This window comes from Elephas maximus, chromosome 13 (assembly GCF_024166365.1).
Source record: "Elephas maximus indicus isolate mEleMax1 chromosome 13, mEleMax1 primary haplotype, whole genome shotgun sequence".
NCBI classification, from domain to species: Eukaryota; Metazoa; Chordata; class Mammalia; order Proboscidea; family Elephantidae; genus Elephas; species Elephas maximus.
The window spans coordinates 31,281,699-31,298,620 of record NC_064831.1 but is presented as its reverse complement, the minus strand read 5'-3'; the positions used below and the strand labels follow the sequence as shown (position 1 = coordinate 31,298,620).

Genomic DNA, 16,922 nt, shown 5'->3' with positions numbered 1-16,922 from the left:
CCAGGTGTTTATCACTGCATCTAGATACAGACCTCCCTTTTTTATTGTTTTACACTCTTGGCCATCTAAGAGTTTAGTTGTCTCCAAATAGATTATGCTAACAATAACTCTTCATTACGTGGGCAAAAAGATCAAAATTCAAGCTCAGTGTTTATTATATGAGCCAATGAATTGAACTAATCACCAAAGCTCATGTTAATCTGCCAAAATAGTAATTAAAGTGGTTTTCAGAAAATGGTTGTAGTATAGAAAACCAGCAAACACCTAAAGCATGTGAAACATAACTTTATTAGTTTATTAGTTAGAGAACACTTAATCATATCAATGGCTTTAAGTCGAGAAGAAGTTAATCAGTGTTCAAGAGGACTAACCCCAGCACACTTTAGAACTAAATATCAAGGTTTTGTCACTTCATTACAGTAAATGATATGAAGAAATAATTGAACATATTAAAATTGAGAAATCTAAGGGGGAAAACCCAAAAGCTTAGGTTCTTGTAAGTCTTTAAATACATTCCTGCTCTCTTTCTCTGTCGCAGGATCCTTTTATGCCCTCCTGTAGATGTAAACATTGTATCCTCTAACTCATACTAATAACCCTTCACAAAAATGTAAATGGCAGCTAATAGGAAAATGTCTTTACTTTCCCTCTGAAACATAATATAGAAATTAATAAGGAAAAGTGCTTTCTAAAGTATACCTAAGGAAGAAATAGGAATTTAACCAAGGATCTACCTAGACTTCTAAACTAGAAACAATCAAAGGTTTCAAACCAAGAGTTCACTGGTCAAATGTGGTTCAAAGTCAGTTTGTGGGAGCCAACAAAAAGTGTTCCTTTTCTAAAAGAATGTTAGTTAATACCTTCTGGGGAAGGCATACGCCTTGCAGTTCACAAGAGCCTGCACTGTCCTACTGGCTCAAGCATGGCTGTACCTTTGGGTCCTGTGGGCACTTAAGTAATGACCCCTCAACTAGGTTATATTTCCCCCCCCTTTTATTTTTCTACCCCCAACAGCCAAAAGAAACTGAGGAAGAGGAATGGCTATTTAGATGGGGGTTTGGGGACCAAGGTTTCAAGGGACATCTAGGTCAACTGGCATAACAAAATGTATTAGAACATTCTGCATCTCACTTTGGCAAGAGGTATCTGGGGTCTTAAACGCTAGCCAGCGGCCACCTAAGATGCATTAATTGGTCTCGATCCGCCTGGAGCAAAGGAGAATGAAGAACACCAAAGACATGTGGTAAAGATGAGCCCAAGAGACAGAAACGGCCAAGTAAACCAGAGACTCCATCAGCCTGAGACCAGAAGAACTAGACGGTGCCGGGCTACGACCGGTCACTGCCCTGACAGGGAACACAACAGAGAATCCCTGATGGAGCAGAACAGTGGGATGCAGATCTCAAAATCTCATAAAAAGACCAGGCTTAATGGTCTGACTGAGACTAGAGGGACTCTGGAGGTAATGGTCCCCAGACCCTTTGTTAGCCCAGGACTGGAACCGTTCCCGAAGCCAACTCTCCAGAAAGAGATTGGACTGGACTACAAGATAGATAATGATACTCGTGAAGACAGCTTCTTGGCTCAAGGAGACACATGAGACTATGTGGGCAACTCCTGTCTGGAGGTGAGATGAGAAGGAAAAGGGGGACGGGAGCTGGTTGAATGGACATGGGGAATACAGGGTGGAGAGGAGGAACGTGCTGTCTCATTAAGGGAGAGCAGCTAGGAGTACATAGCAAGGTGCGTATAACTTTTTGTATGAGAGACTGACTTGATTTGTAAACTTTCACTTAAAGCACAATCAATCAATCGATAAAAAATGGCAATACAGGATGGTCAGGTGGTGAAACCCTGCAATATTTTTATGTTAACACAGAGAAAATCTGACAAAAAGGACAGCCCCTTTGGAGAGAGCATTCTTTTCTCACTTACATGCTTGGAGCAACTAACAATGGTGAGACTTTTATTTTTATGCATTTAAGTGCAGGTACCTGAGAAATTTTCAAAATACAACCTCATACTCCCAAGGTAAGCTTGCACATATGCGTACATTTATTCCAAGGGTCACTCTCTAATCACTTTTTTGCTGTTATTGCTGTTTTCAAAGAGCAAAATGCACCTGCTAAAAGACAACCCTGCATATTATATAATCATGCACATACTATTTCAAATATTTATTCCAAATTCTGAGCAAGAAATGGTAACTTAGAACACAAAGGAAAAGAGACAAACACTTACTAAATACACTTAAATATGTTAAAAGCAGCTCTATCGATAGCAATAAGGTACTATATGGCCCTCTAGTGTTCGATGACAGAGCCCTGGTGGTAAAGTGGGTTAAGCTCTTGGCTGCTAATGGAAAGGCTGGCACTTTGAACCCACCAGCCACTTCACACGAGGAATATGTGGCAGTCTGCTTCTGTAAAGATTTACTGCCTCGGACACCCCATGGGCAGTTCTGCTCTGTCGTAAAGGGTCATTATGAGTCATAATCGATTTGATGGAAATGGGTTTGTTTTTTTTTTTAAGTGTTCAATGAAGAAACAGATAAATTCTTTAGTAAGTGCTTATATATGAAGCTTCATAGTGAAAAAATAATTGTCATTAATTTACCAAGTAAACTAAGCGTATTAATGTGTGATCTTTATAAAAACTTAAATAATGTGTATCTTTTGTGCCTTTATATCTTTGTGCTTTTTGAATTACTATCCATCTTAAGGATCACTGAAGGAATTATGAAATGTTTGTAAGTTTTGCCAATAAAAAATCCCAATATTTAACAGAAAAGAAAAAGCATTTCTCAGTTGAGAACTAAAGAGTACTGAATTTAACGCAAATTTGAAAGAAGAAACAAAAGTAAAAGAATATCGTCATATCTACAAATTAGGCATTTAAAGAACACCGAATCCAAATTCCCTACCACATTTTCTTTTCTCTGTATTCTATAATCCATCTAACTTGGCCTTTCTGTTTATCATATTAGTTTATAGATAGCAGAGATTAATTACAGCAACCAACATGATTAAGTGCATGAAAATCTGTCTCTCAGAAGGTCAAAGATAGGATTGAGATTTTATGACAAGAGTTAAAGCAAAAAGTAAACCCACAAGCATCTTGTTAATAAGAGTCCTAAAATTAAGACTGTAAGACTATAACCACTGACAAAAAGGTTTAAAAATTGACATTACTGTCTACATAAAGGGTGGTGAAAAAACTACACACTAATTCAAAAAGGGACCTAAGTTTGTTGTAGTTGGAAAAAAAATGGCATATGAGCAAACTACCAATCGTCTGTCAGTTTGCCATACTATGGTGGCTTGTGTGTTGCTACGATGCTGGAAGCTATGCCACCAGTATTTCAAGTATCAGCAGGGCCATCCACAGTAGACAGGTTTCAGCAGAACTTCCAGACTAAAAGGGACTAGGAAGAAAGGCCTGGTGATCTACTTCCAAAAATTACCTGATGAAAATCTTATAGAATAAGATCTGCAAAATCTGGAGCCTGTGTAAGGCAGAAACTTGTCAGAGAAGTAAAACTCCACTAATAGAGAGTGACAGAAAAGTGGCAAGAATGTACCCTGTGAGAGGTGGAAAAACTCGTGAGACCTGGAAAGCAGTCCCCTTGAGCTCGGACTCTCACAGGTTTCACTGCAGATCACAACAGAACACTGTTTGACACTGTGCTGGAAGATGAGCCCCCTAGGGCAGAAGACACTACGCAATAGCCACGATGACGGACACAAACGTACCGATGATCGCGAAGACAGTGCGGGACCAGGCAACATTTCATTCTGTTAACGTAAGGTTGCCATGTGTTGGCACAGATATTTTTTAATAAGTAAGAGTAATATATACTTGTTGCAGCAAACCTGGGAAATTCTAAAGGGTATATAAGACAAAACTAAAATAACCTTTAATCTAACCACATTCAGATGTAATTCCTAACATTTGGTATAACTCCTTCTGATCTTTTTCCATGCATATACAGAAGATTAATATATGCCTGTTTCATAATTATGATCATACTATATACATAGTTTTGATTTCTATGTTTCAGTAAGCATTATATTTTAAAGAATTTCGCTATTAGTAAATATTCTTTAAAAATATGTTACCAAATGGCTATATGAATTGTTTTCAATTGTTTTTGGCATCTTTGCAACATGGTTCCTAAATCAGGATTCTCCTCAGGGGAGCCTTACTCTAGTACTGTTAACTGTATTATAATATTTCTCAATGGAACGATCTGTATATTGAATATTTAAGTGTTAAACGCAACTTAAATAACACACCTAACTTATAGTCTAGCTTGGGTATATCTTAATACATGAAATGAGAAAATGTTCACTTTACAATTTGTCAATCTTCAACTTCCAACTTGAACCAGCACTAAAAAGCAAATATTATCAAACGTCTACTGTTCGAAAAAATAAAAGAATTAAATGTCAACTCAAGACAAAACCTACAAGACAGGTCACATGGTAATATCAAATGAACCGCATAGTTAAGAGAACCAACAATGCATTCAGAGAAACCAATAATCTAAACCCAGGAATGTGTACAGATAAAGACGAGACTGGGCTGGGTTTAAGCTGAGGGCAGCGGGGGGTCTTTCAAAGCAAGCAGAGAAGCATGGAAATGAAATCAGGTAGAAATAAGCTATGTTAAGATTGTGGAAGGCTTCAAACCAATGGAACGCTATCAACAAACTTTAAAATTTAAAAATTCTCCATTCTGTGGGAAAACTGTTCTTCAGCCTACAATGAAAACTCGTAACTATTTGCATAAATCAGATAGATATTTAAACATGACCAACATTTAGAGCAATTTTGGTTTCAAAATAATGCTAATAAGTATTTTAAAAACTGCACTAACAGGATTAATTAGAAATCGACCGTAAGCTAAAATTCATTTTGGCATTCAAATGTAAGATCAACAAAACATTTAGAGAAGCTTCGGTTAAAAGTTAGAAGAAGAAAATTTAAAGCAACAGACTCATATTCTAAGAAAAGGAAAGAGCCTCTACCTAACAACTAGGAAATTTGTCACATTTCTATTTTTATTGGCAATTGCTCCAGCTTATTATAGCATGCTCCCACTTTTCTGCTGTTTTGTTGTGTGCCATCAATTCCAACTCAGAGTGACCTACAGGACAGAGGAGAACTGTTCCATAGGGTTTCCTGAACTGTAATCTTTACAGGGCCAGATTGCCACGTCTTTTCTCCTGTAGAAAGCTGTGGCTTCGACCGCCCACCTTTCAGTTAGCAGCCAAGCGTTTTATCCATCACACCACCAGGGCTCCTTCCACTCTTCCAGTACACCCTTTTTAAAAGTATTTCTCTGTTTACATCTTTTCCACTAGAGGGTGTTATGATGATTGATAAATACTTGCTATAATACAATCTGAGAGCTACAGCTGCTAACCATAAAGGTCGGCAGTCCGAATCCACCAGGCGCTCCTTGGAAACCCTATGGGGCAGTCCTCTCTGTCCTGTAGGGTTGCTATGAGTCGGAATCGACTCAACGGCAACAGGTTTTTTAGGATTTCATAATACAATCGGAGCCCTGGTGGTGCAGTGGTTAAGCATTCGGCTGCTAACCAAAAAGTCAGTAGTTTGAATCCAGTAGCCACTACTGGGAAACCCTATGGAGCAGTCCTACTCTGTCCCATAGGGTTGCTATGAGTCAGAATCAACTCAGTGGCAACAGGTTGGGTTTGTTTTTTTGTTTTTTTTAATGATACAATCAGGAAGCCTGGGTGGTACAGTGGTTAAGAGCTTAGCTGCTAACCAAAAAGGCTGGTGGTTCAAATCTACAAGCCGCTCCTTGGAAACCCTATGGGGCAGTTCTATTCTGTCCTACAGGGTCGCTATGAGTCGGAATCAACTCAACAGCAGTGGGTTTCATTTTTTTTTTTTTTTTAAAACAATGGGAACACAGGAATAAAATATATTCTGTGATGTCGTAGGTAGTGGATAAAATGGATAGGAAACAGAAAAACTGAAGTTGCAGGCCTGTGTTTATAAACTACGTCAGTGTATCAGGCACTATGGTACATGCTTTACAGATACTGTTTCACAGAAGTAAGCACTGTAGTCTTATTTACAGATGAGGAAAAGGGTTAGATCAGGTCACATGCTTATGGTCATATAATGAGTGGCATAATCAGAATTCAAACTCAGGCCTGAGAAGTTTTTATCACTCTACTCTGTGAGGGGAGAAACCATCTCTTTCAGTGGGCCTCTGTCCTCCGTTTACGCTATCCTCCCAACATGTTTAAAACTGGGTTAAACATGACTGAGTCAATATGTCTAGTTTTCCTTCTTTCCCAAAAGAGGGATGGCTACATATTCTTTGGGTCACGTGTATTAGTGGGCCTTATTCAAGATCACTGCTTACATGGCATGTACTTTTGCTCTCTGGACACATCTACACCTAACAGGGTTTGAATTTTGTCTTACAAGAAGACTAGGCCAGGGCCTTTCTGAGGAGGCCATCATTCTCCAGAGCTTACTTGCAACGGAGTAGAATAAAGAGTGCTTTAGATTTCACATTTTAGCCACATTCTCCTACAAAGTTTCCCAGCAGCTCTGGGTCTAGGGATGGTTAGTGAATGAAGAATGAGAAACAAAACTGTTATTTGGATCTCTGATTAGCTAGTGATCCTTGTGCTTGGTTTTTCTATCTTTTAGAAAGTAGGGACAAGAGAGGGTCGTAGGTTCCTAGATTCTAACACACTACACACTGCTTCTTTTAATATATAATTCTAATAAACACTGATTTCTTATTCAAGGCAAAAAGGATAAGAACTGTTTAATTTACCAGGAGAAAGCTAACAATCAAGAGGAAAAAAAAAAAAGTAGACTAATTTGAGGTAAGGAGCAAAAGTTATATAACAGATAAAAGGTACTGAGACAACAGGTAAAAAGCAGAAATTAAGTGTTCATGTATGCTTATCTTCATGGAAAAAAAAAAAATCAGAACTGGCCTAATGGTGATCTCATTACTCCGTATAAAACATGTAAAAGTATGGGCCGTTTTTGTTTTTTTAATACATGACAAGGTTGTTGACAGAGGGAGTTAAAACTGAAGAGACAGGGAACCAAGGTGACTCCAGAATTTGCAGGCAAACTAGCTGAATTTAAAGAACAGCTAGCAGTCAACCCCTGGTTGAGAAGTATATTTCATGAACTCTAGAGAGAGTGCCACCTGTTATCCAGTCTCAAATTTCTCTTTTTCTGCACTGTCATTTCTTCCTGTTACAACTTTAGCCTTGAGCCCTCAGTCCTCAATAATGTTTTGTTAAATACCACAAAGAAAAGCTGTTGACTGAGCTCTCTGTACTTGATCCTGAGTAGCTCTGATAATTCCAAATGTAACATGGTATTAGAAAGCCATCACACTCCAGGATCCAGAACTTTAAACAGACTTGTAGTTCTTCCGAAAATATTCTTAGTAATGTTCTCCAAATTCTACCATAGGGGGCAGCATAGCACACAGAATGAGAGGAGTTTCTTGAAATTAGGCAGCTCTGGGTTAAAACCTGAACTCTGAAACTTACAGCGTGATCTTGGGTGAACGTTTGCCTCTCTGTAACATCTGTTTACTTATCTCCATGCTGTTGTTGTTGGGTGCCTTCGAGTCAATTCTGACTCAGTGACCCCATGTGACAATGTAGGACTGCTCCGCTGGGGTTTCTGGGCTGTAATCTTTATGGAAGCAGATCACTGGGTCTTTCTCTGTGGAGCCACGGGGTGGGTTGGAACCACTAACCTTTCCGTTAGCAGCCGAGTGCGCAGCCACTGAGCCACCAGGGCTCTTGGCAAGTAGTACAGACATAATAAACAGCATGTCTTGACTACCATTATCCTTGACTTTCAACAACTTTAGCGCAGTCTAGCACTTCTAACACGTATTGTTGCCATAGGCTCCCGTAAGAACAAACCTTTGGTCACTAGAAAAAAGTGACTGTCCTAAGAGTTTGACAGTTTTTAATGTTTTCAAAGAATAAATAAATGTAAGAGATGACATTTTTTCTCTCATTAGTATCATATTTCCATGTGCAGCTATGTTCTGGAATGGTGAATAAATCAATCTATCAAAAACAAACTTTGAAAGGTACGCTGGGTGAAACTGTAGATGGTTAATTCTCCATTGACATTAAGCATTGGCTTTCTTACGTCATTCTTACGCCTCTACACTTTTTCAAAGGTCAGTTTAAGAAGACTTGAAGAAAACTATGGCCTAGAGTAATGTCTATAGAAGTGTCTTATGTTTATAATGATCAAGAATTTAAAGTTCTTTCCAAAATAAAGTATTTGGATTATTGAGATCATCTCCCTATTTATCATAAGAAAAAGATTCACATACTTGGGTGCGTTAGCATTTTCTTTTTAAGCAACAAGAACTGGGTGACTTTTCTTTTGATGTTGTTGAAAAACAAAGTACTCTGAGAATGATCCTGAAGAACAGTTTCAGGTGTGGACAAAAAAGCCCAATTTCAGACTGAAATCCCAGACAATCAAACAGCTTTATATTCTTCTTGCCATTCTTATGAATGCAAATGACCTCAAAATAATCTATCAAAAGTGTACATGTACACACACAGAATACATACTTATATACAAACATGCATACACACAACTATCCTTGCTGATGTTATTAAATTCCGTATACTTTGTTTTTAAGGAAGTTGACTATACCAGATATTTCTAAAACTTCTGTTTATGATTTTACCTTGAAGGGTAACGAAGGATAAAGCACCTGTCAACCTGTGCCCTGGAATTTTCCTACACAATATTATGATGACACCTCCTTTTGGAAAAGGATACATCTTGTGTAGACGACACTTTTTTTTAAATCTTCTAGAAATCAGTGATAGCTTTGTATTGTTCAGCAAAACTTAATTTTGATTAAACTTCTTTTGTAAACAAGATAATAAAATTGGACCTTGAGTATCAATCCTCCATTCCTCTGAGAGAACCCTCAGGAAAAGTAGGACAGAGATAAGCCCCCTCTTTTGATATACTAACTTTTGGAAGAAAGATCAAGAGATCAGGTGACAGAAGCTACGGGAATGGCACTATTTTATAGGTCTGAGTCTCAGCAGCATAACAGGACTACAGTGGCTGGTGTTGGAGCCACCTGGATGAGATTCAAGGCTACCACTTCAACGTCTTAGACGGGGTGGTGAAATGGATGAAAACCCCTACTTGGTGTCCACTCCTTCTTAGATCACACCAACTAAATAAATAACTTTTAGATGTCTAGTATAAAGAATACCCAATAAAACATAAACTTGTAGACTAAAAAAATTAGGGACAAACATGTTTTATAAAGAGTTTAAGTTTTATAAGCTGAAGAAAAATTATTTAGCAACTCAACAATTAATCCACAGGTCAAAGATGCTTCATTTCAGGTCAAAATGGGCTAATGGAGAGAATATTACAGCTGCTTGTATACTGTTTTTGTATATTGCATGATTATTTTCAACAACTCAGTGTGAAATTTAAAATAAGCAAATAACACTAGGAGGATGAACTATTACAGACATTACTTATTTTCATGTCTGTTAAATAAGTAAGCTATTATTTTACTTAAAATGTTTCTTTCCATCGTATCATTTAACTAATAGGTCTGCTTTACGTGGCTATTCATGATTTCCATGTAATTTTCAAATGATACACAGAGAAACAAAAAGCATGCAAATATAAAGACCCTGGAGCTGTGCTACATACCTTGCTCACTCTAATTCTTTTTACTTTCTCTTTTCCTTGAATAGACCATTGTATAGCAACACCGCATAAAATATCAGTTAACACAAACTTTAACTCCAACAGAGTATCTGGCATCTTATTGAATTTCAGGTAATTTTAACAGCACCAAAATATCAAGCAAATAAAATGCAATGTAGAGGAGTCAGTACTAAATTGGCCAAGTTTTCAACTTTGGTATGTGTGTGTTTCATGTTGTTTACAACTTAAAACTTTTAAACATACTTAAAAGCAGACAGAATACTCATGAACCTCCATGTCCCTGTCACCTAGCTTCAACAATTTAGCAGTCACGGCCAATCTACAATTTCATCCCCTTTCCTCCCCGCTTCAGTACTATTTTGAAGCAAAGCCCTCACATTACATCATTTCATTTTGGCTATACTTTGATCGGGGAAAGAGGAATACAACAGAAGGATCAGATAGTTAAGAGAAATAATGCTTCCCCCTCCTCCCTTAGTCATGATCACATTTGTAAGTGATATAATATCAGGGAAGGTTTTGGAGAAAAAGCCCGCATGCTATCCCAAAGAACAAGGGCCGGCAATTCCAAGTTTACTGCAGCTGCCCAGTCACCTCCTCCTTCTACCTCAGAAGCTCACCCAGTAGCAAAGATTATACTGGGAAGCAGTAACAGCATGAGTAGCTGGTACATTCCAGTCCCTAATCTCTGGAATAGCCTAACAGGACTGTAGTCAACAGAATCATTTTTCTCAGCACTAGATTAATTACCAAGTCCCTGAGTTGACAGGGTTCCTCCAGTTCAGATAGGAGAACTAAATGTCCACCTTTTAAAATATGTCTATGGCTAGCTCCACGGGCTTGCCACTAGCAAAATGAGGTAAGCAGGCAGTCACCACAGAGCTATCTCCCAGGAAAGGAAAACTGCAGAACAAGGGAAGTGCATCTTCATTCCTCTCCTACCCCTCACAGTCAAATATCAACCAAAATGGTTTGGTTATCCTTCTGAAAATATTCAAATCCTTCTGAGAAGTAAATGGAGCGGTCCAATGAGATGGAGTTCAGAAAGTTCCACTGAATGTAATCTGGCATTCCTGACTGTACTAATTTCAATACAACAACTAGAGGAAAACATGAAAACAACATCACGCATCTTTGTTGTTTATAATGTAGGAAAAATGTTCAATGATCTTGAATATGTCCAGTATTTTAACATTTAAAAACACCAACTCAGATTTGTTTCCTCAACAACTACAACCTGAGTACTAATACTCAGGCTATAATCTTATCTTGTTTAATTACATAAAGAAGACTGTTTACAAAGGATAAAATTCTAACCACTGTAATAAGAAAAGTAATTTGGGGTAACTTCCAGTAACTAACTAAAGACATGTCTTGGAGTAACATCTGTGAACACACAGCCCATCACACTGGCTCTATTTTGTAAATAAAAATAAGATTCCCCATTACATCCTACTAACCCCTTTCCCAGGGGCTGCGTTTTGAAGAAAATTTGACATAATGATTTTTCATGGTAATAGGCTCAATTACCTTCCCTCCATCTGTTTTTCTTAGCATTAATCAAATTGTTCCATTGTTAGTATTTCTACATTTAATTATTTCCTACTACCTTCTGAAAACAAAAATTATTTTATTATTACAAATCTGAAGATTAATCTGCAGTATTTTAATACAGAGACTATGAGGAAAGTTTTGTTACAATTAAAATAGATATGTAAAATTTTTCTGGTTAACTGATCAAGTCACAAAAAATATACTCACTTTTGTTGTCTTTGTATAAAATGGGGAGGAGAGTTGGTGAATGGGCAGGTCCATGTTACTACTGGAGTTTGTGACATTGTTACTATGCGTGTGTTCATCCTCTCTGCTACTGTCATCAGACTGATCAAAATCATCACTCTCCTGGTCCATTTCCTCCTCCTCTTCATCCTCCTCATCTTGTTCACCACCATGTTCTTCATCTTCCTCTTGTTCTTCTTGGTTTCCTGAGGAGTCTTCATCTACTGAAATAAACTGATTGTTGTTTTCCTCCAGTTGTCCTTGCTGGGAATCATTCTGGTCCCCAGGTCTAGGCTCTGCTCCCACAACTTCCCCGTTCCTTGCAGTATGCTCCTCCTCTTGTTGTCTTAGTTGCTGCTGCTGCTGCTGCTGTTCCTCTTCTACCACACGATTCATCTGGTCCTCATCTACCTGGCTTGAGGAAGGGTTACCTCTCAGAGAGCTTCCAGTTCGTCGTCTTTTGCTGCCCACAGAGAGCAGTTCCTGATTCATTTCCAAAAGCCAGCTTGCTACTTCTTGGACCTTGGCTAGGCTATCAGAAGACGCAAAGGTTTTCACATTCTGCAGGGAGAATGGGGGGAAAGAAAAGTTTGTACATTCTGTGTTATCCTTTGCTTTCGTGTTATATGTCTGTATTTTAAATGTTACAGATTATAAAAAGTATTTGATGCCATCAAGGCATTAAGATGTTCTCTAATCAAAACATAAACTTTAAGTTGTAAATGCTATGAGACTTTTAAGACAAACATAAAAATCATATAGTAAACATCTTTATTTTAATGTCCTTTTAATAATTTTTAGCATAAAGCTTTACAGCTCAATTTAGTTGTGTTGACCAATGAAACTAATTTAACCAATAAAAAAGTTTTAGATTAGTAGTTCATAAACTATATTCTTTGTAAAACATGTACCAAATGCCAATAAGATTATCATAAAAAAAACTATCCAGTGCTCAGTTAAGTTCAAGAAATGCTGAGGTAAGCCAAGTAAAAAAGGCTTCTTTACCCTAGGAATTTCTCAGACATCACTGATCACAGAATTTTGTCTTTAGACACAGTTTTCTGATAGTACCAAATATAATTATGACTTTCCTTTCTCACAATAAGCATAAATCAACTGGGCCACAAATAAATAAAATATTTAAAAAAAAAAAAAAGGGAAAAAGTTCATACCCTCTGACCCAGTAACTCCACTTCTGGCAATCTATCCTAAGGAAGTAATCCTAAAAATAGAAAAAGAAAATATGCAGAAAATGATCACTGTAGCTTTATCCACAAAAGGAAAAAAAAAAAAAATTTAAAGCAGAAAAATAAATCAAAACCCAAATGTTCAACATAAAGGAGTCAATGAGATAGTATACTGGCATACAGTGTGATCCCTAAACATGATATTCATGAAAAGTATGTAATAACATGAAGAGATATTTATATTATGCCATATTATGTTAAGGGCAACATGCAGAAAACATAATTTTTGAATTGCATAAAAAGACTGGAAGACAAAATTGCAAAAATATAAACTGCATTTTAGGCAGTTGTGCCTTAAATTTATTTATTTATTACCATATTTCAAATGTTACACATCAAGCATGTTTACTCTTATGCTTTTTTATAAGATCTAAATTTTTATTTGATACAGCATCTTTTCGTAATATTCATTCTAAGATTCCATTCTTTGCTGATGTTCAAGGACACAAAAACTAATGGCAACACATTACACAAGTTCATGTAAAATTCCTTTTAAAAATATATTTAAGGTTTGCAAGATATAAGAAATACAAAACCCATTTTCTGTAACACCCTAAGATAACTATATTATGTAGACAAACAGCCACACCCAATTTTCCAACCCTTGCCACTAGATGGTGGATGATCCACCAGAGGTTCACACCTCTCACTGTAAGTTTTGAAACGAGCTCAACATGGTATAAATATAGCAGTATTTTGTTTTATAATCTTTCTAAGAAATAAACTGTCATTTAGAAAAAAATTCCTGAATATCAGAAACCTTACAAAGGTTATTTTTAAAATCTCCATTAAATGATCCCCCCACGTGTGTGTCAGTTTGTCGTACTGTGGGGGCTTGTGTGTTGCTGTGATGCTGGAAGCTATGCCACTGGTATTCAGATACCAGCAGGGTCACCCATGGAGGACAGGTTTCAGCTGACCTTCCAGACTAAGACACACAGGGAAGAAGGACCCGGCAGTCTACTTCTGAAAAGCATTAGCCAGTGAAAACCTCATCAATAGCAGCAGAACACTGTCTGATATACTGCTGGAAGATGAGCCCCCCAGGTTAGAAGGCACTCAAAGATGACTGGGGAAGAGCTGCCTCCCAAAGTAGAGTCGACCCTAATGACGTGGATGGAGTAAAGCTTTCGGGACCTTCGTTTGCTGATGTGGCACGACTCATAATGAGAAGAAACAGCTGCAAACATCCATTAATAATCAGAACCTGGAATATACTAAGTATGAATCTAGGAAAATTAGAAACCGTCAAAAATGAAATGGAATGCATAAACATCGATATCCTAGGCATTAGTGAGCTGAAATGGACTGGTATCGGCCATTTTGAATCAGACAATCATACAGCCTACTACACTGGGAATGACAACTCGAAGAGGAATGGTGTTGCATTCATCATCAAAAAGAACATTTCAAGATCCATCCTGAAGTACAACACTGTCAGTGATAGGATAATACCCACACACCTACAAGGAAGACCAGTTAATACGACTATTATTCAAATTTACGCACCAGCCACTAGGGCCAAAGATGAAGAAATAGAAGATTTTTATCAGCTGCTACAGTCTGAAATTGATCGAACATGCAATCAAGATGCATTGATAATTACTGGCGATTGGAATGCGAAAGTTGGAAACAAAGAAGAAGGACCAGTAGTTGGAAAATACAGCCTTGGTGACAGAAACAATGCCGAAAATTGAATGATAGAATTTTGCAAGACCAACGACTTCTTCATTGCAAATACCTTCTTTTGCCAACATAAACAGTGACTATACACATGGACCTCGCCAGATGGAACACACAGGAATCAACTTGACTATATCTCTGGAAAAAGACAATGGAAAAGCTCAATATCATCCGTCGGAACAAGGCCAGGAGCCGACTGTGAAACAGACCATCAACTGTGCATATGCAAGTTCAAGCTGAAACTGAAGAAAATCAGAGCAAGTCCACGAGAGCCAAAATATGACCTCGAGTATATACCACCTGAATTTAGAGGCCATCTCAAGAACAGATTTGACGCATTGAACACTAGTGACCGAAGACCAGGCGGGTTGTGGAATGACATCAAGGACATCATCCATGAAGAAAGCAAGAGGTCACTGAAAAGACAGGAAAGAAAGGAAAGACCAAGATGGATGTCAGAGGAGACTCTAAAACTTGCTCTTGAGCGTCAAGCAGCTAAAGCAAAAGGAAGAACCGATGAACTAAAAGAAGTGAACAGAAGATTTCAAAGGGCCTCTCGAGAAGACAAAGGAAAGTATTACAATGACATGTGCAAAGAGCTGGAGATGGAAAACCAAAGGGGAAGAACACGCTCGGCATTTCTGAAGCTGAAAGAACTGAAGAAAAAATTCCAGCCTCGAGTTGCAACAGTGGAGGATTCCATGGGGAAAATATTAAACCATGCAGGAAGCATCAAAAGAAGATGGAAGGAATACACAGAGTCATTATACCAAAAAGAATTAGTCAATATTCAACCATTTCAAGAGGTGGCATATGATCAGGAACTGACAGTACTGACGGAAGAAGTCCAAGCTGCTCTGAAGGCACCAGCAAAAAACAAGGCTCCAGGAATTGATGGAATATCAATTGATATGTTTCAACAAACAGATGCAGCGCTGGAGGTTCTCACTTGTCTATGCCAAGAAATATGGAAGACAGCTTCCTGGCCAACTGACTGGAAGAGATCCATATTTATGCCTATTCCCAAGAAAGGTGATCCAACCGAATGTGGAAATTATAGAACAATATCATTAATATCTCATGCAAGCAAAATTTTGCTGACGATCATTCAAAAACGGCTGCAGCAGTGTATCGACAGGAAACTGCCAGAAATTCAGGCTGGTTTCAGAAGAGGACATGGAACCAGGGATATCATTGCTGATGTCAGATGGATCCTGGCTGAAAGCAGAGAATACCAGAAGGATGTTTACTTGTGTTTTATTGACTATGCAAAGGCATTCGACTGTGTGGATCATAACAAACTATGGATAACACTGCGAAGAATGGGAATTTCAGAGCACTTAATTGTGCTCATGAGGAACTTTACATAGATCAGGAGGCAGTCGTCCGGACAGAATAAGGGGATACTGATAGGTTTAATGTCAGGAAAAGTGTGCGTCAGGGTTGTATCTTTCACCATACCTATTTAATCTGTATGCTGAACAAATAATCCGAGAAGCTGGACTACATGAAGAAGAAGGGGGCATCAGGATTGGAGGAAGACTCATTAACAACCTGCGTTATGCAGATGACACAACCTTGCTTGCTGAAAGTGAAGAGGACTTGAAGCACTTACCAATGAAGATCAAAGACCACAGCCTTTAGTATGGATTACACCTCAACATAAAGAAAACAAAAATCCTCACAACTAGACCAGTGAGCAACATCACGATAAATGGAGAAAAGATTGAAGGTGTCAAGGATTTCATTTTACTTGGATCCACAATCAACAGCCATGGAAGCAGCAGTCAAGAAATCAAAAGATGCATTGCATTGGGCAAATCTGCTGCAAAGGACCTCTTCAAAGTGTTGAAGAGCAAAGATGTCACCTTGAAGACTAAGGTGCGCCTGACCCAAGCCACGGTATTTTCAGTTACATCATATGTATGTGAAAGCTGGACAACGAATAAGGAAGACCGAAGAAGAGTTGACGCCTTTGAATTGTGGTGTTGGCAAAGAATATTGAATATACCATGGACTGCGAAAAGAATGAACAAATCTGTCTTGGCAGAGGTGGGGCCAGAATGCTCCTTAGAGGCAAGCATGTTGAGACTGCGTCTTACATGTTGTCAGGAGGGATCAGTCCCTGGAGAAGGACATCATGCTTGGAAGAGTACAGGGTCAGCGGAAAAGAGGAAGACTGTCAACGAGGTGGACTGACACAGTGGCTGCAACAATAAGCTCAAGCATAACAACGATTGTAAGAATGGCGCAGGACGGGGCAGTGTTTCGTTCTGTTGTGCATAGGGTCGCTATGAGTCGGAACCAACTTGATGGCACCTAAGAACAACAACATTAAGTGATCCAATTTGTTTAAAAATGTGAGACAACAAAAGAGACATATCTGGAAGAATGCTCACCAAAAGATTAATAGTAATTAGTCATTAATCGATCCACTTACAACCATGCAACACCT

The 16,922-nt window shown here is 38.3% G+C and overlaps 1 protein-coding gene across 12 annotated transcripts in view; it reads right to left on the bottom strand.

Annotated features, from left to right (window-relative positions):
• Nucleotides 1-16,922, bottom strand: part of FBXW7 (F-box and WD repeat domain containing 7) — a 276,174-nt gene that overhangs the window by 84,305 nt on the left and 174,947 nt on the right. For 8 of the 12 annotated variants that reach the window (XM_049852737.1, XM_049852739.1, XM_049852741.1 and 5 more), the window contains one exon: nucleotides 11,520-12,098. In XM_049852737.1, coding sequence (XP_049708694.1) covers nucleotides 11,520-12,029 — 510 coding nt within the window. In that variant the 5' untranslated portion in view covers nucleotides 12,030-12,098. Of the gene's footprint in view, nucleotides 1-11,519; nucleotides 12,099-12,709; nucleotides 12,760-16,922 lie in introns of all 12 variants that reach the window. The other 4 variants (XM_049852735.1, XM_049852734.1, XM_049852738.1 and 1 more) reach the window with 1 other exon arrangement.